The 25247-nt window shown below is 36.4% G+C and overlaps 1 protein-coding gene across 3 annotated transcripts in view; it reads left to right on the forward strand.

Moving 5' to 3' along the window:
- KIAA1109 (KIAA1109 ortholog) overlaps positions 1-22975 on the forward strand; it is a 202471-nt gene extending 179496 nt beyond the window's left edge. For 2 of the 3 annotated variants that reach the window (XM_018061504.1, XM_018061505.1), the window contains 14 exons: positions 2-202; positions 994-1173; positions 3774-3911; positions 4595-4852; positions 5296-5446; positions 5859-6016; positions 6129-6321; positions 6539-6756; positions 9619-9870; positions 10549-10752; positions 12450-12644; positions 13072-13206; positions 20323-20488; positions 22225-22968. In XM_018061504.1, the coding sequence (XP_017916993.1) occupies positions 2-202; positions 994-1173; positions 3774-3911; positions 4595-4852; positions 5296-5446; positions 5859-6016; positions 6129-6321; positions 6539-6756; positions 9619-9870; positions 10549-10752; positions 12450-12644; positions 13072-13206; positions 20323-20488; positions 22225-22441 (2666 nt within the window). In that variant the 3' untranslated portion in view covers positions 22442-22968. Of the gene's footprint in view, position 1; positions 203-993; positions 1174-3773; positions 3912-4594; positions 4853-5295; positions 5447-5858; positions 6017-6128; positions 6322-6538; positions 6757-9618; positions 9871-10548; positions 10753-12449; positions 12645-13071; positions 13207-20322; positions 20489-22224 lie in introns of all 3 variants that reach the window. The other variant, XM_018061506.1, reaches the window with a different exon arrangement.

A 25247-nucleotide genomic window follows, 5' to 3' on the forward strand; every position in this document is an offset into this window, starting at 1 on the left:
GGTTCATCAGGATTAGGCAGCCCTCTTGGCAGAAGTCGACATAGTAGCAGTCAGTCAGATCTGACCAGTTCCAGCAGCAGTTCCTCTGGGCTGAGCTTCACTGCATGCATGTCTGACTTTTCCCTTTATGTATTTCATCCATATGGAGCAGGGAAACAAAAAACCGCTGTTTCTGGCCTTACACCCGGATCAGGAGGATTAGGTATACTTAGCATGTTTGCATCTTTTTCAAATTTATCACATCTTTTCAAGCTTTCATCTTTTTAAAAATGATGTTATTGTTAACAATGGATATAAAATGAGATCAGAAACTTCATTTTTCTTAATAATATCTATCCCAACTCTACATTAAATAAATAGAAATATGAAATGAGTAATGTAGGTAAATCATATAAGATTTTAAAATTCAAAATATTTTATAAGTGATATACACTGTAATCTCTTCAGATATGAAGTTACTTATGTTAAGTGTTTAAATGTTTCATCAAATTGCTATTTGTATAAAAAATTATATTCTCTCAGTAGTTAAAATTTTAAATTGTGTACATCATCACATTTGTTAATTTAAAGTGATATTCTTTAATATGACTATTTAGTGAACTTACATTCCACTGCCATTTTAAAGTACAGATTTACCACTAAAAATACATAGGACGTTGGTATTAGTGAATGTTATTAACTTATTTAGACAAATAATAGACACACTCCACATTAGTGCTAGTTTTTGTTGAGATGTAAAAATAATCAGTTATGAAAAAAAAAATAATCAGTTATGGTTATGGATTTGAACCAATTATTGTTAGGAATGTCTAATGTTCATTAGGTCATTCTGCTTAAATTTTTAACTTCATATAAGTGATTTTAATTAATAGCATAGTATAGCCTATTGAATGACTTCATGTAACTAGTTGTTGGGGATTTGTGTATATATATGTTTGTGTGTGTGTGTGTGTGTGTGTGTGTGTGTGTGTTCACATGTATTTTTTTTTTAAGGGAATGTAGATGAAGAACCCACTTCAGTCACTGGTCGAAAAGACTCACTCAGTATAAATCTTGAGTTTGTAAAAGTGAGCTTGTCTCGGATAAGGCGTTCTGGAGGTGCCTCATTTTTTGAAAGTCAGTCTGTAAGCAAGTCTGCAAGCAAAATGGATACTACACTAATAAATATATCTGGTATTCAATTTTATATTTTCTAATTGAAATATTGTTTTCCCAGAATTAAATAAGGGCCTCCTTTTAAGTGTTTAAATATTAAATAATTTAATAATATTAAGCATTTATTAATAAACTGATTTAAAGGAGGAGAATAACTTCTAGCTAAGTACTATCTCAGTCCAGTGAGATATCAATGTTAGAAATAGGATTTCTAGATACATACATGGAAATATCACCCAAGGGCCAAAATATGCCTATTTAAGTCGCTAAAAACTGCTTCTTCACTTCTCTACCATGAGTTGGTACAACCTCTGACTTATTTTTTGATTTTTTAATTATAAAATCTTATAACACTAAGGAAGAATGGGTGTTGAAAATTTTTACTTGGAATCATAAGATCTTGAGTTGTGTACCTGTGTATCACTAGCTTTATATAAAGCTAACTAGTTATATATGATGGACAAATCACTTGCTCACTTTCTGTACACTGTGATTTGAGTATTTAAAATTGAATAGAACATTTTGAAGAATTCAGAGTACTAGTGAGTGAAAACTTTAAAAATTATTAATCCAACAAATATAGTTAAGTACACTTAATCCACTCAACACAATATATGTTTGGTCATTCAGCAAACATATAATTGAGCCTGTATTTTACAGTGAACTTGTGCCAGGCACTCTGCTAGGTACTTGAAGATGCCCACATGAATAAGGCAAGTGAAGTGAAATGAAGTGAAGTCGCTCAGTCATGTCTGACTCTCTGCGACCCCATGGACTGTAGCCTACCAGGCTCCTCTCCCGGCAATAGTCCTGGAGTGGATTACCATTTCCTTCTTCAGGGGATCTTCCCAACCCAGGGATCGAACCCAGGTCTCCCGCATTGTAGACACATGCTTTACTGTCTGAGCCACCAGGGAAGTCCAGGCAAGGTCTTATGAGTAGACAAATTACAGTGCAGTGTGACAAATCCTATAATGGAAGTTTACTTACAGAGGAGGAAACAAATTCTGTTTTATATGAGAGATCAGAGAAGGTTTAACAAAGGATATGATGTTGGGGCCAGTCTTCAAAATTATGTAGGAATATTCTTGGTTATGGAAACATGGTATTTAATGGTCAGAGCATCAGAAAGTATGCTTTTGGATCATACTTTAATTCACTGAGTTAAACCATAGGTGTAACTGAACACTGAGTTAGTTTTACAAAGTAGATGGGTCCAGAGACAGGGAGGACTTGACTAGAGGTAGAGCTGATAAAATAGCCCAGGACATGACTGTGGGGTGGGGGGACTCATACCATGCTAAAAAATGGGGTTCTGATCCTTTGAGCAAGGAGAAGCCATTAGCAGTTTTTAAGAACTGTATGACAACATTGTCCTTAAAGATAGCAATGTTGTTCTATACACTGAAAAATCTGTTAAGAGGATAGATTTCATGTTAAGTATTCTTGCCACAAAAAAGAACCACCAAAATTATACATGGATTATAAAATCTATGTTTTTTAAAAAAGGAATGATCCTTAAGATTGATGTTTTAGGAAGAGAGCTGATGGGAGAATGGTAAGAGATGGTAGAGTGGAAAGATGTTGGGGACGCTGTTGAAGTAGACTAAGCAATAGGGGATGAGGCCTGAATTGTGACAGTTAAAAAAGAGGAGAGAGAATGGTTTCAAGATAAATATGAGAATCCACAAGCTTAAGGACAAGTTGTATGAGCAGCAATAGAGGAGACAACGATGCCTCAGGCATTTAGCTTAGGTAACTCAAGGGGCAGTGAGGTCACTGCCTTTAGAAAATAAAGAAGGAAATGCTTATATGACACTGAGGTGGAAGGATCTGATAGGCAGTTAGCTATTGGGCTATGCGGATACAGGCTCAGGCTGAAACGGAAGCTTCAGGTTTAGGGGACACTGACATGTGAATGCAACAGAAGCTTTAGTGGAGGACTGGAGGAGCACCTGAGGCAGAAGTAGCAGAGCAGAAACCCCGAGACAGCCATCAGAACACTTTGAGACTGACAATTCACTGCTTAGCTGGTAAAGCGTCTACCTGCAATGCAGGAGACCTGGGTTCGATGCCTGGGTTAGGAAGATCCCCTGGAAAGGGAAAGGCTACCCACTCCAGTATTCTGGCCTGGAGAATTCCATGAACTGTACAGTCCATGGGGTCGCAAAGAGTCAGACACGACTGAGTGACTTTCACTCACAAAATACTAACTTCTGCCATACAGTTACTTGGTTTGCAGCTGCTTTTGAAGAAGTCTGTATTCTAGCTAATCCTGATGATTCATTTTCCATATTTGAGAGGGGCCCTATGTTAAAGCTGGAAGCTGTCAGTAAGACTGCTCTTAGATCCTGTGTGAGAATTTCATGATAAAGTGGTAATAGAATTCCAGTTTGCTCTCACCTCACAAATGGAAATGGAACTAATGGTGTTAGAATGTGCTATTTTTATCAGCTGTGAAAGGAACACATTATCACTTACTGATCATACTATATATCTTATTTTGATATTTCAAGAATTGTAACAGAATTATAATTCAGTTGTGTAATATTATATCTACCATGTGAAAATATAAAGGTTTTGGAAGTATGTTCTAACAAATTTTATTTATGTATCAGCTGTTTGTGATATAGGGTCTGCTTCTTTTAAATATGACATGCGCCGCCTCAGTGAAATTCTGGCATTTCCAAGAGCCTGGTATAGGAGGAGTATTGCAAGACGCCTATTCCTTGGAGACCAAACTATTAATTTGCCAAGTAAGCTTGTTTATGTAATTATAGATTATACTTAGGCTGCTTTTAATTTTGATTACAATAATAATAATATCCATGATTGATAACACAAACTTTGTCTTACTTGGTAAACTACCCTGCAGTTCTTTCACTCATTCAACAAATGTCAGTGGAGCCCCTTTAATGTGCTAGTAACCACTGGGAATGTACTAGCATTGGAGGTCACAAAATGCTTGCTCTCTCAGGGATTATTTTGTTCTGTGATACTTACTCTGTAATCTCTGTAAAATCTGGAAATGCATAAATAAATTTAACCAACTTAATCATGGTTAAACATGGAAAATAGAAAATATTGGGGACATGCTACCATATTTCATTTTTTCTCTTTGACATAGATATTGCTGTAGTATTACATTGTGTAAGTGAAAGTTAAGAGTTAGCATTATACAGTAGAAAATATTAGAAATTTGGATTCTGGGTCTATTCACTCAACTGTAATACAGGACAGAGTGCCTGTCCTACCCCTTCTCATATATTTTCTGTGAGAATTAAATAACATGCTGGAATTGTGCAAACTGGACATTGTATAGTTTTCAAAGAACTTGAAGAAATACAAAATGTGATTAGAAGTGGTAGAGTGGTGAATGTTTTATAGCATGGAGATATTATCCTGTTAATTTTGTTTTTGTTATCTACTTTCCTTTTAGCATCTGGCCCAGGGACACCTGATTCCATTGAAGGTGTAAGCCAACACCTTTCTCCCGAGTCATCAAGAAAAGCTTACTGCAGGACTTGGGAGCAGCCTAGTCAGTCAGCCTCCTTCACCCACATGCCTCAGTCACCTAATGTGTTCAATGAGCACATGACGAACAGCACCATGTCACCAGGGACAGCAGCACAGAGCCTAAAATCCCCAGCTTCCATAAGGTCAAGGAGTGTGTCTGATTCTTCAGTTCCCCGAAGAGGTAACACTGTTCATTAGCCCTCTAGAGCTCCTAATATAAAAATCTTAATTAGTTACTCTCAGATTTTTGCCTCAACTGCACGAAGAGACTGGCGGGGTTGGGGCGGGGGGCATGTAGGAATCCCAAACACAGCAACACACACACACTTGACAGTATTTGCTAGCAGATGAGACAGCTGGACGGCTAGTTGCTTTGAAAAGGGATAGAGAGAAAGAAATGAACATAGTGTTTGTGCTCCATATAGTATTTACTGTTAGAAGTAAACAAACCTACAGCGTTGTAAAAGGTACTTCATATTGAAAAAGTGACAGCTAGTAAATGTTAGGTTTAACACAAAAATATCATAATTTTACTTTTTGGATTATAGTGATAAGAGTGGTCTTTGCTTTGTAATTGGCTGAACATCTATATAAATCAATGTACATTTTATTTTCTATTTTTAGATTCACTTTCAAAAACATCAACTCCTTTTAACAAATCAAACAAAGCAGCAAGCCAACAAGGGACCCCATGGGAAACACTTGTCGTGTTTGCTATCAACTTGAAGCAATTAAACGTTCAAATGAATATGAGTAATGTAATGGGAAATACAACGTAAGCTATTCAGATACAAAGATACAAAGAAAATATATTTAATTATCATATATAATTTTTCTAATTGTTGTAAAGCAATACAAAACCTTTTTCAAATGCTGAAATGTTTGAGACAGTAAATAGATAAATTATAAATTGTTTTACACTGAAAATGGTTTAATCCTAAAGATACTGTAACATAAAAAAAAGCATGAAATATGTGTTCTAAAAAGATAGAAAATAAGGAAAATAGCATAATTTTCTAGCTAAGAATAAAGCTTCATTATTAATGTTAATATTCAAATGTTTACCATAGTTTTTATAAGAAATATATTGTTTCATTGTCCAATTTTTTTTAATCATATAACTCCTGTTTTAATTCATGACATTGGAAGCCATATGTCTATTTAATAAGCCTTTTTCTTTTTGATAGCTGGACAACTAGTGGTTTGAAGAGCCAAGGCCGCCTGTCAGTAGGAAGTAATCGAGATCGAGAAATAAGCATGTCTGTTGGTCTGGGAAGATCACAGTTAGATTCTAAAGGAGGAGTAGTTGGAGGCACTATAGATGTAAATGCTTTGGAGATGGTTGGTATGTTGAAATTTTACAGCTGAAAAATATATTGAGAAAAGCATTTGAAAACTGATTTTGCTGAGTTTTTATGACGCATTTCTGTGGAAAATAATTATTGTTTCTATTTTAGCTCATATTTCTGAACATCCAAACCAGCAACCCAGTCACAAAATTCAGATTACTATGGGTTCTACTGAAGCTCGTGTGGATTACATGGGCTCAAGTATTCTCATGGGTATCTTCAGTAATGCTGACCTCAAGCTTCAGGATGAATGGAAAGTAAATCTGTATAACACACTGGATTCAAGCATGACTGATAAAAGGTATTTAGTGAAATATTACTTTTTGAGTACTTTACATGACTGCTCTTAACATATTTTCTATCATTCAGTGCAAAAACTCAAACCATTTTTCCTGCAAGTACATGATTTTTCTGTCACAATTAATATGAATGAAAAGCTGGTGGGGAAGAGACTTTTTTGGGTGCTTTTAGACTGTTTTTTATAAGATATATGATAAAGACTCTGTTTTATGCCCTAGTGAAATTTTTGTCCATGGAGATCTGAAGTGGGATATTTTCCAAGTAATGATATCAAGATCAACTACACCAGACCTGATAAAAATAGGAATGAAGCTCCAGGAATTTTTCACTCAGCAGTTTGACACCAGCAAACGAGCTCTGTCTACCTGGGGACCAGTTCCTTATCTTCCACCGAAGACAATGACTAATAACCTAGAGAAAAGTTCACAAGAACAATGTAAGAGTTAGAAAACTTAAGACTTTATACTTTATCTTTCACTATGTGTTACAATTTTAATTTAAAACATTTAAACACCATACTTACAAAGGGGTCCATATGCTCTTTATGCTACTCACTCAGCAAAGTACTCATGTCCTACCCACCAATGGAATTAGAAGCCATCATTTGGAAAGACAGTCATTCATTATCTCCCCTGCCACAAACCATCTATAATCATACCATTATTACAAACTACATCAGTATATTACAAATGAATACTTTTAACATAAGTTACAACTAATGATTATATTTTGATTCTGAATAACTTACATTGTATTTCCTATTACATTACTCATATTCATTTGATTGTTTAATACATTCCATTATACTCCATGCTCTTGAATACTAATTATGATAATACCATGTTCTGGTTCAGAGCATGGGCTATGGAATCAGAATGTCTGAATTTGGATTTATTGACTGTGTCATGTTACACAGTTTATTATTTTCAGTCAGTAATTCAAATATTATGTGTCAGCCATGTTCTTAAGCACTGTTTTAGGCATAGGGGGTCTACTAGTGGAAAAAGTTCCTATTCTCCATTAAATTTTAATGGGAGAGACAGACCATAACTAACTAACTGTGTAAGATAATTTCAGGTAGAGAGACATGCAGAGAAAAGGAACAAAGCAGGGGAAGAATATAGAAAATGATAGTCTGTGAGGATAAATATTTTAGAAAGGGTGGTAAAGGAAACCTTTTCTAAAATGAAAGAGCTAGGCTAAGATCTTGCAAGAAAAGTTTTAGGCAAAGTGGGCTATGAGAAGGTGCAAAGCCCCTATAGTTGGGAGGAAACTTGCTTGTTTGATGATCATTGAGGTGGCCCACTATGGTGAAACAGAGTGAGCAAGCAGGAAAATACTGAACATGAATTCAAAGAAGCCGCAGATAAGATTTTTAATAATTGGGGAGCTACTGAAGAATTCTGAACAGATGTGATATTCTATTTGATTTACTTCTTACAAAAATAATCCTTTTTAAAAGCATCTCTCTGGCTTCTGTGTAGGGAACAGACTGAGGTAGTTAAGAATGAAAGTAAGAAAATCACTGCAGTAATCACTATTACTACAATAACTGCTATTACTACACACTTATACTTTTAATACCATTGTACGTAGGATATTCTGAGTCCAGGCAAAAGACAGTGGTGGCTTTAACTAAATTGATAGAGTTAAAAGTGAAAAGTAAGCTGTAGTAGGATAACTTTTAATGATTTTTATCACAGAAGCAGTACATGTGCATTAGGAAAGAATATACATATCCAAGCAAAAAATAAAAACCTCACATTTTTCCCAGAAATCATCACTGGGATTACTTTATATACAGTAGATACGCTCAGATACTTTTCTAGGCATGCATGCATGTGCACACATACACATATACATGCATATATATATACTGTTTACCAGAATATTATTCATATTGTTTTGTAACCTTTTCCAGTCAACAGTCTCAAACTTGACATTAATTACATTAATTATCTCCTCTAGCCACCTCATCGCAATTGACAACTGACCTTAAATTATCTTTACAACTGGGTTATCCATACCAGTATATCCAATTCAAGACCATAGGTTAAAAACGGTTATGTTTCTTTACTCTTTTTAAATTCTTCTGAATTTAGTCCCTTTTTTAGTGACTTGACTTGCTAAGAGACTTGGCCAATTGTTCTGCAGAATATCCTACTTTCTCAGTCTTTCAGTTGTCTTTTTGTGGTTTCATTTATCTTGTTTTCCAAGTCCCTGCATTACCTTTAAACTGGAATTGGTATCAGACATAAACTAAGAGATAGATGTTCCCCAAAATGTCTGGCCTGGACTTTTCCAAAAACCTTTGTCATGGGCAACAAACAAACAGGCTTAAGTTGTCGTCTTAGATTAAAGGAAACTAAAGAGATATGCAAACTAAATACAACACGTGATCTTTGGGTGGATCCAGAATGAGAACTGTAGAAAACAGCCAGAAGGATATTACTGGGGAAAGTGGGTAATACAGATACGGACTGTGCAGTGAGACGCGTGAACTCTGCAGGCCCACACACAGGTTTTTAATAGCAGTGAGTACTGTGGTACTACATGATCTATGCCTGGTTGAATCCTGATGGAAGTGTGGATATGGAGGGCCAACTTTAAGTAATACATGGATTTTTGACTTTGCAGAGGTTCAGTGTCCCTGTATATCAACCCGCATGTTGTTCAATGTTCAACTGTGTATCTGATAAGCTCTCCTTGAACTTTAATGTGCATCTGAAACACCTGGAGATCTTATTAAAATGCAGATCTTGATACAGTAAATATGGAATAGACATAAGAGTGAATTTCTATCAAGCTCCCAAGTGATGCTGATTCTGCTGGTTCTCAGACTTCACTTTTGAGTAGCAAGGTTATAAAAGTTTTTTTTTTTTAAGTACTTAAAATCAGGCATCTGCCTTTGACATCTACATCCTCTGATCACCAGTTTACTTAACCCCTCTTCTGTAAACTAGGTGTTTTCTCTAGATGACACACTTCGTTTATAAAGTTACTGTGAGAATTGTATAAAATTTCATGCAGGCACTTTATAAATCATTATTACAGAAGCATTAGTTGTAATTATTATTATAAGATTGTTACTTTCCTTAGTTCTATCCATCTTTACACAGCATCTTTTCCAAGACTGTATTCTTATTAGCTTCCACTTAATGTTAACCAGGGACTGAACTGTTTTATCCCTTATCTGAGTCACTTTAGTTGTAGAAAGTAGCTGTGTGCTATCTTCCTACCTAGTACTCAGGATGTTCATGAGATGCTTTGGGATAAATGGTTCTTTGTTTCCTTGCAGTGCTCGATGCAGCTCACCATCGACATTGGCCTGGAGTATTGAAGGTGGTATCAGGATGCCACATATCCTTATTTCATATTCCGTTACCCGAAGATGGAATGCAGTTTGGAGGATCAATGAGCTTGCATGGAAATCATATGACACTAGCTTGTTTTCATGGCCCGAATTTCCGTTCAAAATCCTGGGCCCTTTTTCACTTAGAGGAACCAAATATTGCTTTTTGGACTGAAGCTCAGAAAATATGGGAAGATGGTAAACTGCCATTTTCAGCTTTCACTTTTATCCATCTTCTTATATGATTATATATGACAGTAGTTTTCTTTTCCCATATAATTTTTCTGTTTTCTTATGATACTTCTGAAATCCATCTCTATTATTATGTACCTGACATGTTAAGGAGTTTACTGTCAATGATTCAGTATCTATAAAGACTAGCACATGTTAAAGGGCTTATTTCTGAATTTACCATCTTATTCTGTTTTTCACTTAGGCAATTAAATTTCTGCTGCCATGGCTGGTCATAGTTAAGTCATAGTTACTGTAAATATTTCTTAGAGAAACATGAAGAGAAGACAACACACAGTGGTGGTGTAAGGAAACTCAACTGCCAGTCAGGACTATTTTACGAAACTTTTATGGACAAAGCTGTACTTCTGCCTCTATTTGCAGTTTCTTTTAGCTTTAATTTTCTACTCTATGATTTCTTAATGATGAAAGAAATAAGTGGTTGATGTTCTTTCTTTTCTTGGGGATAAATCCAGTTATAACTAAAAGAAAAAGAATTTTTTTTTTTCTCACTTAATGTACTCCCTGTTTTTACACCCTTCTCTATGTATGACTTACCTAGCTGAATCTATTGCTCTAGGGCCACAACTCTTCTTCCATCTAAAATATAGTTTATTACATTAAGAAACTTGTTCCCCCCTCTAGGCTCTAGTGATCACTCTACATATATTGTACAAACACTGGATTTTCATCTGGGCCATAATACCATGGTTACCAAACCGTGTGGTGCTTTGGAAAGTCCTATGGCAACAATAACCAAGATAACCAGGCGTCGCCATGAAAATCCACCCCATGGAGTAGCAAGTGTGAAAGAATGGTTCAATTATGTTACGGCCACAAGGAATGAAGGTTAAAAGTTTGATTCCTTGGAAAGATCTGTTTTGTATTCTCTATTTTTGGTTCTGTTGACTGTGTTTAGAATTTAAGTGGTGGGAGCATTAAATAATAAAAGTAGAGGGAGCATTTCCATTTCTTTCAACAAGCTTCATTTTATTCCAACGCCATAAGTAGCAATATTACTACATGATTCAACACCCTAGCAGTGCCACATCTCATAGGCTAAAGTTATTTTCAATGTAACTGAAAACATTCAAAATAAAATTGGTTTACATAAGTGAAATTAAGTTTATTATAATTTGAAAAGATATTTTTATACTAATGTTCACAATTGGAGGTTTAGGAAAGTTATTACACAACTAAATGACAGAATAACACAAACAAAGTTCAGATGGCTGGAGTAAAATGAAACTATTAGTATTCCAGTGAAGTCATAAGTTTAATAAAGAGTGCTTTTGATGAATTTTTCATTTGATTAGATTCACGGGTCTCGCAGTAATACAGTCATGAAAATTCTTATTCTGTGGTTGTTTTTCTGTTACAGTTTAGAGTACTGCTTTGTATCAATCATTTTATCTCTATTGAAAAGCTGACTAAACTGAGACATGTTAAGACTTGAATGTTTTCCTTAAAAATGACTTCCTTTCAGAGTGGAAAAGAAGATGACTTGGGCCTCATGGAAAATAGTTGCTATGCACTGGCAAACCTAGGGATCAAAGACTGTTAAAAAATGTTCTGAGAACAAAGGAGGATAAGGAATTAAATTAGAAAATTCTGCATGTATTGATTATTCTACCTTTTTAATAAGAGACTTTGGGGGAAGGAGTTCTTTTGGACTGGGATACTGTGGAGGGGCTGTTAGCATACTGAACTGCTACCTCTGTAACTAGAAAATGCTAATTTTTATAAGACAACTCTGTTAGCACATATAGCACATATACAACATATAGCAACATAGTACATATGTTGGGGAAACTCAGGACTTATACCTAGTCCCAAGATCAGGGTTGTATTTAATCATACTTTATAAGAGAGAATTATTTAACCTATGAAAAACTTTGAGCTCAATAAAGCTCTTAAATTCAGATATGATTTCAATTGAGAATAATATTCAAAGTTTAAGAAACAAAAATCGAAATGTATTGGATTTATCCAAAACCATGTTATAACAGCTTCAGTACTGAGAATAGTGACAGGTGCATTCTTTAGTCTGAGCCACCAAGGAAGTCCATTTGTGTATGGATGTATATATACATATATGTGTCCATATTTATATCTGGGGGCTTCCCAGGTGGCGCTAATGGTAAAGAATCTGCCTGCCAGTGCAGGAGATGCCAGAGACTCGGGTACAATCCCTGGGTCAGGAAGAGCCCCTGGAGTAGGAAATGGCACCCCATTCGAGTATTCTTGCCTGGAAAATTTCATGGACAGAGGAGCCTGGTGGGCTAAAGTCCATGGGGTCACAAAGAGTCAGACACATACGAGCAACTGAGCACATGACATGTCACTGAGCACAGCACACATATTTGTATCTATATAGGTATATAACCAGTCTCAAAGCCAAAGCTTTAATATGCCTCTTTTTTTAAAATGTCTTCATTTTCTATCTTTTGAAATGATAAAAGTTCTATATATCAGTGTCATGACAGCTATATGCTTATCAATGCCTATTAATTTGATTCTTACTGTCCTTATTATTATGCTTGTAGAGCTAAACCTGCTTCGTAATGTTGATGCTAATAACACTGAGAATAGCACAACAGTGAAGAATTCTAGTTTGCTCAGCGGATTTAGAGGAGGTTCTAGCTACAATCATGAAACAGAGACAATCTTTGCGCTACCAAGAATGCAGCTTGACTTTAAATCCATTCATGTTCAAGAACCACAAGAACCTTCATTACAGGGTATGTGGAAAACAATCTTTAGTTTCTAAAGTTAACTAAGAAAATTCTACAGGATCTTCAAGCTTCCTTTTTTCCCCAGAGATTATTTTTGTTTTATAATGAAACTGATTTTCTGGTTTAAACTGATTTATATTCTTACCACCTATATGACATCTGGCAAAAAATGTACTCCATTTGTGCCTCTTCTTCCTCAAATGGAGCTAACAGGACTTCATTCATTAGGTTTTTATGAGGAATAAATAACATATACTTCTAAAATGCTCATAAATTATCATCATCCACCTATAAATCACATACAGAAACTACTGGTTTCTCTATAGTTGCATTTAAGTGGATGCCTTTACATGGACCCATGTAAATCCCTTGTTAATGGGAAGAGGGACTTATATCAGTAATCTTTTAACATAGAAGAACTCTGCCATTGCAGATGCCAGCCTGAAGCCAAAGGTGGAATGCAGTGTGGTGACAGAGTTCACTGACCACATCTGTGTGACGATGGATGCTGAGCTCATCATGTTTCTTCATGATTTAGTATCAGCTTATCTTAAAGAAAAAGAAAAAGGTGGGTAACACAGTTGGTTTTTTTCACTACTGTTTATATGAATTTGACCCAGACTTGCCCATGAGTGTCCATGGGTCTCTCACGGAGGCGTGGGTCCATGGTGGCCTGCTGCAGGGTTGGAGGCACTGAGTATAGCAGCACATGCATGGGACTGTTTGAAGGAGGACAACATTATCTTCATTGGCCCATCAAAACCAGACCCAGTTTCCCCCTCAATCAGTCTCTCCCATCAGGAAGCTTCCAAAAGCCTCTTATTTTTCCATCAGAGGGCAGACAGAGTGAAGACCACAGTCACAGAAAACTTGACCAATCTGATCAGTGAAACTATGAGCCATGCCATGTAGGGCCACACAAGACGGATGGGTCATGGTAGAGAGTTCTGACAAAACGTGGTCCACTGGAGAAGGGAATGGTAAACCACTTCAGTATTCTTGCCTTGAGAACTCCATGAACAGTATGAAAAGGCAACAAGGTGTGACACTGAAAGATGAACTCCCCAGGTCAGTAGGTGCCCAACATGCTACTGGAGATCACTAGAGAAACAACTCCAGAAAGAATGAAGAGATAGAGCCAAAGCAACAACAACAACACTCAGTTGTGGATGTGACTGGTGATAGAAGTAAAGCCCGATGCTGTACAAAGCAAGATTGCATAGAAACCTGGAATATTAGGTCCATGAAAGAAAAATGAAAGTGAAGTTGCTCAGTCGTGTTCAACTCTGTGACCCCATGGACTGTAGTCTACCAGGCTTCTCAGTCCATGGGATTTTTCCAAGCAAGACTACTGTAGTGGGTTGCCATTTAGGTCCATGAATCAAGGCAAATAGGAAGTGGTCAAACAGGAGACGGCAAGAGTGAACATTGACATTTTAGGAATCAGCAAACTAAAATGAACTGGAATGGGTGAATTTAACTCAGATGACCATTATATCTACTACTGTGGGCAAGAATCCCTTAGAAGAAGTGGAGTATCCATCACAGTCAACAAAAGAGTCTGAAATGCAGTACTTGGATGCAATCTCAAAAACGACAGAACGATCTCTGTTCATTTCCAAGGCAAACCATTCAATATCATGGTAATCCAAGCCTATGCTCCAACCAGTAACACTGAAGAAGCTAAAGTCGAATGGTTCTATGAAGACCTACAAGACCTTCTAGAACTAACACCTAAAAAAGATGTCCTTTATTATAGGGGACTGGAATGCAAAAGTAGGAAGTCAAGAAATTCCTGGAGTAATGGGCAAATTTGGCCTTGGAGTACAGAATGAAGTAGGGCAAAGGCTAATAGATTTTTGCCAAGAGAATGCACTGGTCATAGCAAACATCCTCTTCTAAGAACACAAGAGAAGACTCTACACATGGACATCACCAAAATGTCAGTACCGAAATCAAACTGATTATATTCTTTGCAGGCAAAGATTGAAAAGCTCTATACCGTCAGCAAAAACAAGACTGGGAGCTGACTGTGGCTCAGATCATGAACTCCTTATTGCCAGATTAAATTGAAGAAAGTAGGGAAAACCACTAAACCATTCAGGTATGATCTAAATCAGATCCCTTACGATGATACAGTGGAAGTGACAAATAGATTCAAAGGATTAGATCTGATAGAGTGCCTGAAGAACTATGGACGGAGGTTCGTGACATTGTAGAGGAGGCAGAGTTCAACACCATCCCCATGAAAAGGAAATGCAAAAAAGGCAAAATGGTTGTCTGACGAGGCCTTACAAATAGCTGTCAAAAGAAGAGAAGCTAAAGGCAAAGGAAAAAAGGAAAGATATACCCATTTGAATGCAGGGTTCCAAAGAATAGCAAGGAGAGATAAGAAAGCCTTCCTCAGCCATCAATGCAAAGAAATAGAGGAAAACAACAGAATAGAAAAGACTAGATATCTCTTCAAGAAAATTGGAGATACCAAGGGAACATTCCATGCAAATATGGGCATAATAAAGGACAGAAATCGTACAGACCTATATGAAGAAGAGGTGGCAAGAATACACAGGAGAACTATACAAAAAAGACCTTCATGACCCAGATAACGACAATGGTGTGATTAGAGCCAGACCTAGAGCCAGACATGCTGGAATGCGAAGTCAAGTGGGCCTTAGGAAGCATCACTATGAACAAATCTAGTGGACGTGATGGAATTTCAGTTGAGCTGTTTCAAATCCTAAAAGATGATGCTGTAAAAGTGCTTCACTCAATATGCAAGCAAATTTGGAAAACTCAGCAGTGGTCACAGGACTGGAAAAGGTCAATTTTCATTCCAATCCCAAAGAAAGGCAATACCAAAGAATACTCAAACTAGTGCACAATTGCACTCATCTCACACGCTAGCAGAGTAATGCTCAAAATTCTCCAAGCCAGACTTCAGTAGTATGTGAACCATGAAATTCCAGATGTTCAAGCTGGATTTAGAAAAGGCAGCAGAACCAGAGATCAAATTACAAACATCCATTGGATCATCTAAAAAGCGAGAGAGTTCCAGGAAAACATCTACTTCTGCTTTATTGACTATGCCAAACCCTTTGACTGTGTGGAGCACAACAAACTGCGGAAAATTCTTCAGGAGATGGGAATACCAGACCACCTGACCTGCTTCCTGAGAAATCTGTATGCAGGTCAAGAGGCAACAGTTAGAACTGGACATGGAACAACAGACTGGGTTCAAAATTGAGACAGGAGTACATCAAGGCTGTATTGTCACCCTGCTTATTTACCTTATATGCAGAGTACATCATGAGAAATGCTGGACTGGATGAAGCACAAGCTGGAATCAGGATTGCCAAGAGAAATATCAGTAATTTCAGATATGCAGATGACACCACCCTTATGACAGAAAGTGACTAAAGATCCTCTTGATGAAAGTGAAACAGGAGAGTGAAAAAGTTGGCTTAAAACTCAACATTCAGAAAACTAAGAGCATGGCATCCAGTCCCATCACTTCATAGCAAATAGATGGGGAAACAGTGACAGACTTTATTTTGGGGGGCTCCAAAATCACTCTAGATGGTGACTCCAGCCATGAAATTAAAAGACACTTGTTCCTTGGAAGAAAAGTTATGATGAACCTAGACAGCATATTAAAAAGTAGAGACATTATTTTGTCAACAGTGGTCCATCTAGATAAAGCTATGGTTTTTCAAGTGGTCATGTGTGGATGTGAGAGTTGGACTATAAAGAAAGCTGAGCGCTGAAGAATTAATGCTTTTGAACTGTGGTGTTGGAGAAGACTCTTGAGAGTCCCTTGGACTGCAAGGAGATCCAAGCAGTCCATCCTAAAGGAAATCAGTCCTGAATATTCATTGGAAGGACTGATGCTGAAGCTGAAACTCCAATAGTTTGGCCACCTGATGCAAAGAACTGACTCCTTGGAAAAGATCCTGATGCTGAGAAAGGTCCAAAGATGTGAGAAGGGGACAACAGAGGATGAGATGAGTTTGAGTAAATACCGGGAGTTGGTGATGGCCAGGAAAGCCTGGATTGCTGCAGTGTATGGGGTCACAAAGAGTCGGCCACGACTGAGCGACTAAACTGAAAGTGAAGTCGCTCAGTCGTGTCCGACTCTTTGCGACCCCATGGATTGTAGCCTACCAAGCTCCTCCCTCCATGGGATTCACCAGGCAAGAGTACTGGAGTGGGTTGCCCTTTTCCTGCTCCAGGGGATCTTCCTGACCCTGGGATCAAACCCGGGTCTCCCGCATTCCAGGCAGACGCTTTATAAATTTTTATAGTCCAGTGATAAAATGAGTGGAATGTGTCTCCTTCCTCTATGAGTTACAAATAGAAATAAAATGTATTAGTAAGACTGTTTGATAGGCTTTCTAAGTATCTGCTAGGTACAGGGCATTTTTTCCTAACTATACCTCAAACTGAATGGTGTTTTATACTTTACAAAATGTTTCCATATATGCCATGTATATTATCATATCTGGTAAGATATTCTCACAAAGGTGGAAAAGAAAACCTCTTTGAGGAAATATTGCTAGTCAAAATGAAATGATTAGAGAACCAACTACACTACATAATAAAGTTAGCAAGTTATATACATAGTTGGGAAAAGTGAATTAAAGAAGATAAATCTGTTTGGAATGCACAGAACATTATTTTTAGAGATAAATTCAGTTCAGTTTAGTTGCTCAGTCGTGTCCCTCTCTTTGCAACCTCATGAACCGTAGCACACCAGGCCTCACTGTCCATCACCAACTCCCAGAGTCCACCCAAATCCATGTCCATTGAGTCAGTGATGCCATCCAGCCATCTTAGCCTCTGACATTCCCTTCTCCTCCTGCCCTCAATCTTTCCCAGCATCAGGGTCTTTTCCAATGAGTCAGGTCTTCGCATCAGGTGGCCAAAGTATTGGAGTTTCAGCTTCAGCATCAGTCCTTCCAATGAACACCCAGGACTGATCTCCTTTAGGATGGACTGGTTGGATCTCCTTACTTAGCTGGTGTCTTGTTTTTATGAGTAAAATAACATTGGTTTTCTTGCTGGAAACTTAAATGTTTGCCCACTAAGAAACATATGGTCACCCTAATATCCATATGCAATTGGCTGAATATATTACAATGTGTCCATACAATGAAATAAACTACTCTGTAACTGTTTAAAACAATGAGATAGTTTGAAATGTCATGAAATGGAATGCTCTCCAAATAGATTGTCTTTATTCACTCAAAAATATTTAATGTACAGCTATATATGAATACACAATGCTAAAACGTGCTTTTAAAAAATGCTTGGAATAGGTCACTGTAATACTGCTTCATTTTTTTCAAGAAGATAGAAATATAAGATATTTCAAAATAGCCTCACGATGAAATGTTTGAGTGAAGAAAATACAGATTATCAAAAGACCATGTGGAAAGAGTGCAGAAGTAGCATACTTAAATTGAATTGCTCTTCCATTACTATTTAATCTAGATGTACCAAAAATTCAGGGAGAATGACATCAATAATATGGCTAAGAGAAATTTATGAGATATTTCAGGTAAAATGATTGCAAGTATATAATAGAAAATATTGTATATAATAGACATAGATATACATATTCTTGCCTGGAGAATTCCATGGACAGAGGAGCCTGGCAGGCTACAGTCCATGGGGTTGCAAAGAGCCAGACACAACTGAGCGACTAAGCACAACATCCCTAGATCCCGTCTTCTAATAGAGCAACAGCATATACCGGACACTGTTTATTCTCCTGTTTTTCTCTCTGCCTTAATATTTAAACATCATGCAGAGAAACAGATTCTAAAGTTCTGTGAAGTTCAGTACCTAAATATGAATGCCTGCCAGATTTCTTTCCCTCAGAAATTATGTGGAACCTTTGTCATTTTATGAAATACTGTGTTTGTCTTCCATAAACTGTATTTCTTTTCAAAAGTGTATTTTTATAGAAATTGTTCTAAGAACTTATTTCACTAAGAAAGAGGAAACATTTGATTATCGAAATTACAATAACAAAATTATTACCTATGGGGATTTTAAAAATTAAAGCAAGTTGTTTTGACCAAAATAAATATAAACATGCCGTAGAAAATTCTTAACAACATGTTTAGAGCAGAATCAACATATTTCCAGAACATCAAGATTAATTATACTGCTGTATCCACCACAATGAACAAAAGCAGAGCAACAGAACAGCAATAACTGAAGACATCTGTATTCTGATGTGGTATGATAGCACAGCTTCATTCCTAGATTAATTCCCAATCAATATATTATCACACTGCTGCTGCTGCTGCTAAGTCGCTTCAGTCATGTCCGACTCTGTGCGACCCCATAGACGGAAGCCCACCAGGCTCCCCCATCCCTGGGATTCTCCAGGCAAGAACACTGGAATGGGTTGCCATTTCCTTTTCCAATGCATGAAAGTGAAAAGAGAAAGTCGCTCAGTCTTGTCCGACTCTTCGCGACCCCATGGACTGCAGCCTACCAAGCTCCTCTGCCCATGGGATTTTCCAGGCAAGAGTACTGGAGTGGGTTGCCATTGCCTTCTCCATCACACTGCTAGTTAACAGTTATCACCAGAGGTACATAATACATATTTCATAATATTTTATGCCCAATTTGTGTCTTTAAAATCTGTGCCCTATAGACATCATACTGTATTTATTTTTTTCTCTTTTATTTTTTCTTAATTTTTATTTTTACTTTATTTTACTTTATTTTACAATACTGTATTGGTTTTGCCATACATTGACATGAATCCACCACGGGTGTACATGCATTCCCAAACATGAACCCCCCCTCCCACCTCCCTCCCCATAACATCTCTCTGGGTCATCACCGTGCACCAGCCCCAAGCATGCTGTATCCTACATCGGACATAGACTGGCGATTCGATTCTTACATGATAGTATACATGTTTCAATGCCATTCTCCCAAATCATCCCACCCTCTCCCTCTCCCTCTGAGTCCAAAAGTCCGTTATACACATCTGTGTCTTTTTTGCTGTCTTGCATACAGGGTCGTCATTGCCATCTTTCTAAATTCCATATATATGTGTTAGTATACTGTATTGGTGTTTTTCTTTCTGGCTTACTTCACTCTGTATAATCGGCTCCAGTTTCATAAAATCAACACTCAGAAATCCCTTGCATTCCTATACACTAATAATGAGAAAGTAGAAAAAGAAATTAAGGAAACAATTCCATTCATACTGTATTTATTAAAGATCATATGTAGGCTACCTTTGTCTCCAATTTTATTTTAAATATATCTTTTATGACATCTTCATTTTTCATAAAGCATTTATCTGAGTATTCAACTATGAAGAGTGAAAAAAAACCGCTTACCTAAAAAACTCCTTAGTACCACTGTTCAAATATATATATATAGCCATTAACATTACAAAACCATTGAATTATACACTTGAGTGAATTTTACCTCAATAGAGCTATTTAAAATAACTTTGATACTGTCTTTCTCCAAGAAATACCAAACATTGGCACTTATCTATGGCTTATTTTAAAATACTACTTTTTAAGAAATGTAATTAAATGAGGCTTTGTCCAGTTCATAAATAAAAAGAGCCAATTACTTTGTTCATACAGTGATTTAAAATAAATTTGTAATACGTATTTGCAATATTAACATGTCATTTTCATTATAGCCATTTTTCCACCTCGGATTTTATCTACTCGACCAGGACAGAAAAGTCCAGTTATCATTCATGACGAAAATTCCTCTGAAAAAGACAGAGAAGACAGCATCACTTACACTACTGTGGACTGGAGAGATTTTATGTGCAAAACGTGGCATCTAGAACCCACTCTTAGGTAAGTAATGGGTGTATATTTTTACCTATTTCCTATGAGATTATTATGAGAAAAAGGTTATAAATAATTCAGTAGGTTAAATGTGGTTTACCAACAGATATTTTCATGTTAATCACTTATAACCTCTACAGCTGCTGACTTTTTGCTTTTCTGATGTGGTGTGATAGTATAGCTTCATTCCTAGAATAATTCCCAATCAATATATTATCACACTGCTAATTAACAGTTATAACCAGAGCTACATAATACATATCATATTTCATGTTAGTTATCTGTATTTAATAGAATTTGTGGTAACCAAATAAAAGCACTTTGGTATTAGTAACATATCCTTATGAGAAATATTAACAGTGCAATATTGATACTGCAATACTCAGTATTACTCAGTATTACTGAGCAAGATACTCAGGAGCAATATTAAGATACTTCAAGGGTCCTAGTGCAAAAAACTAGTATATATAAATATCAAATATAGTGAAATTGACTATCTTTTAATTTAAAATGAGAATAAAAATAGTTAAATTTGCCATAAACATTTATTTTTCTTCTTTAGAAAACTATCAAGAGACTAGTTAAGTTATATGATATAGTAGTGGAAAATGTGGTTAAAAAGCTCTGCTCTAAGCTCATTTATATAGCATAGTGGCTGAGTGACCTGGGCCAAAGGATCTGTCTCAGCTGCCTCATGTGGAGATTTTGGAAAATGGTATTACCTACCTTATACAGTTACAGTGGTTACATGAGTTAACTAATGCAAAATGCTTATAACTGTTATAGTTTTAGCAGACTAATGATTAATACCCTCTTCTTCCCTACCTGAGTTCAGGATCAATTGAAATAGTAAGAGGCAGCTAGAAATCAAAATGACACCTTTAACACTGATAAAGCTGATAACAGAGAATGTTGTTTAGTGTCAGGCAACAATGTCTATTACAAAGTCCAGGTTTGGACTTACTTACAGGGTCTCAGTGATAGAGCTCAGAGGGGTTGGAGGTTGGGGGCAAAGGGATGCTAGAGTTGTGCAGTCAGCAGACCTGCTTTCTCACCTAGTTACAGGCAGCCATAAACAGTCTTGAGCTAACTATTTGAGGACCTGTTCTCGAAAAATCTCTGGCATGGAAGAACAGTTTAAGACAAATGGCTCCGAAAGAGTAGGTGGTAAGGAGGGTACTTAATTACCCTACTCATTTCCTCTGTTAACTTTCCAAGTAGATAAACCATCAGTAAGGGGGCAGAGAAAGACGAGGAGTATTCCATTAATGCAGTTCTTCTATATGGAAGGAAATATGGTTCTTCTTCAAAAGATGTTTAGCACATAGCAAACAGTAAATGTTAGTCTTTTTTTCCCCCAGCTTTATTGAAGTATAATTGAGAAAATAGATACTTTAAGGGTATAACATCATAATTGGATATACATGTACATCATGAAAGGATTTCCCCCACCCCCATCAAGTTAATCAACATCTTTGAGTGAAACAGGTATCCTTTAAAGGTTTTAAGAAGACCAGTAACTTGAGGCCTGAAATAAATTAATCACAATGAAATACACTAAACTTCATTGCTGCATAGGCTCACACATTTTTTGAGTGCTGTTATAGTGCATCTAGGAATTATAGGTTAGATAATCAGTTGTATCTACTGAAAATATTTTTCTTGAGCATACTGTGGAGGCTTAGTGATGTTCCTGAACCTACCTTCAGGATTTCATTAATAATAATAATTTATAATTATTTTAGATTAATTTCTTGGACTGGAAGAAAAATTGATCCAGTAGGTGTTGATTATATTCTTCAAAAATTGGGCTTTCATCATGCCAGGACTACTATTCCTAAATGGCTTCAAAGAGGAGTCATGGATCCACTGGACAAGGTTCTGTCAGTTCTTATTAAAAAACTCGGTACTGCACTACAGGATGAAAAGGAAAAGAAAGGAAAAGACAAAGAAGAACACTAAAAAAGTAACTTAATCTGTGAACAAACTTTGATTCTGTCCGTTAAGCTTTATTACACTGGAGTGTTGGGGGTGGGTGGGTTTGTATAATAAAATTATTTTAAATATAACTTAAAAAATTTTAATTTTGTGGCCATTATATTGTTTGTAACTTAACCTGTTTATTCTAGTTCCACTATTCTGTACACAGTGAAGTATTGCATGATAATGTAAATTTTGTGAAAAACTAGATTAAAATATACAAATCTGTTCAGTAAGGTTTATAATTATATTATGTGCAATATGATTCCTGCATCTTTAAAATATTTTCAGAATAACTGTGAATTTCCTTTGTTATTGGCCATAACTTTAGAAAAAATCTTGTTGATACTGTGAGGGGTATTTTTTTGGACATTAATTGCTTTTTCTTTTTTATTTTAAATGTAGACTTGTATAAATACTTATTGTATATAGTATGAGTAACTGTGATATGAATAAATACCACTAAAGTATTGTTTGTAACTATTGTAATAAAGTCACAATAATTGATTTCAGTCTATAGTTGTTTGAGATTTTTCTTCCTTTTATAGTTTATTTTTACAATTAATAGATGCCCCTGCTGTGTCAGTTACTGTGTCAGTTCCTGTGTCAGTTAATTATTTCATATAAATAATTAATACTTATAAAAATTAGCTCTTGGAGAGGCATAGCAGAGGCTTCAGAAATACTAGGTATTGTTCTGTTAAGCTACTGGTGAGAAAACACCTCAAGAAAGCCTCTGGTGCAGACTTCTGTGCTTATTTTCTCTGACAGATTAAAAACAGCTCAAGAGTCAAGACACTTAGCCATGGGTATGTGTGTGCAGGTATGTATGTAGATACGTATGTATGGTAAGTGTTGGTGGGAGAATTAAGAAGTGCTGTGTATGGTCACACAGCAATTCAGTAGCAGAACTAAAACCCTAGAGTCTAGAGTCATAATTTTGTATTTCCCCAAACCATCTTATGCATCATTTTCCTGATCTCTATTTTCCACTTGGCAGTTCTAGTGTTGGGAGCGATACGTGTATATTAATGCTATTGGTCAAGCTTACCAGAGAAGTATCTAAGATAGTTACTTTATAAAACAAGTAAAATTTTAAATTAGTTCCTTGAGTTGTACTTCAGGTATTAACTCTCTGCTTCAAAGAAACAGTGTGCCAGTAGTAAGTTCTAAATGTTAAAAATTTCCCATGGTTTTTATGTTGATATTGAGATTACTAAAAAGTGACAAGTATAAACTCTGTTTCTGGCCCCTACTGTGATAATGCTTTAAAAAGAAAGCTGCTGCTGGAGCTGTGTGCATGTTCAGTAGTGTCTGACTCTCTGCCACCCTGTGGACTACAGCCCACCAACCTCCTCTGTCCATGGGATTTCCCAGGCAAGAATAGTGGAGCAAGCTGCCATTTCCTTCTCCAAGGGATCTTCCTGATCCAGTGACTAAACCCAAGTCTCCTGCACATGGATTCTTTATTGCTGAGCCACCTGAAAAGCCCATAAAAAGAAAAGGGGAATATAAATCTAAAACTGTTCAAAATTCCTGTGGCTTTATTGGACAAAACTATGAGAAAAACATATATTGGGGGACACTGCTAGTAGGAATGTAAATTGGCACAACCCCAATGAAGGACAATTAGGCAAGAGCTATTAAAGACATATAATCTCTTCTTGAACAGTCTCATTCATTACTGGGCATTCTTCATTATGTGTGAAATAATTATGTAAGAATATTCACTGCAGTATTCTTCATAAATGATTGGAAACAATTCAAATGTCCATCAATAGAAGACAGATTAAATGGCCCACTTAGTGAAATAGTATGCAATTATAAAAAAAAAAAAGAATGATCTCTAGTATTTATTCTTGAATCAGAAAAGCATGATACAGCTCTGTGTAGATAACGGTTTCCAGGCAGTCTGCCAAAATTTTATTTTGAGTATCATGTACCTTACCCTAGTCTAGTAAATCACATTATGTATCTAGATTTTATATAAAATTCCAATGATGTAACAAAATTAAAAGGATTCACAAACTATCTATAGTAAAGAACCATTTTTTAAATTACCTATTTGAAACACCAAATACAGATCTGTAGTAACAGTCTAAACTACCAAAGCAATACTTGTAAAATACAGTAAAAACCAATTACTTGAAATGAAAACATTTTATACAATATTCAAAAACATATGAAATGAAAGCTCTAATTTTAAACTTTTAGACTCAGTTTTACTATTAGTGTTATGTTCTGTAGACTACTGTATGAATTTCTAAACACAAACTCAATTTCTATACTTCTTACAGAACATTAATAATTCAGTGACCTCAGTCCATGGACTATGCTAAACAGAATTGCTCTAGAACTTTCTCTATCCTTACTAAGGAATGGTGTCTTCTAAAGTTTAGTGGAATAAACCTGATTGCCTGCATGGGCTTATAATCTGTGTTAAAACTACTGATAGTGCCGTACTTGGAATGCTATGCCCTTCACACAGTGAGAGCTCCCATCTCCCTTTGTCTCTAGCACATACTCTAAGGTCAGTTGAGAATCTCTCTTTGTTGTTTCCATTTGGGACCTCAAGCATAGAATATCCTTAACTAGATGGATAGACAGCCCTCAACTGAGCCCAGTACTCAGTAAGTTCTGGATTTGTGAATTTTGTCTGCTTTACCTGTGTAGGTCAGAGCTGAGCAACTCAAAGCCCAGGAAAGGCTCTGAACTCAAGTTCAAACAGTTTTTTCAGGCAATGATATGTGATAAGCCCTAGCAAAGCTCTCAAAAGAACCATCAGATG

Source organism: Capra hircus, chromosome 17, assembly GCF_001704415.2.
Source record: "Capra hircus breed San Clemente chromosome 17, ASM170441v1, whole genome shotgun sequence".
NCBI lineage: Eukaryota > Metazoa > Chordata > Mammalia > Artiodactyla > Bovidae > Capra > Capra hircus.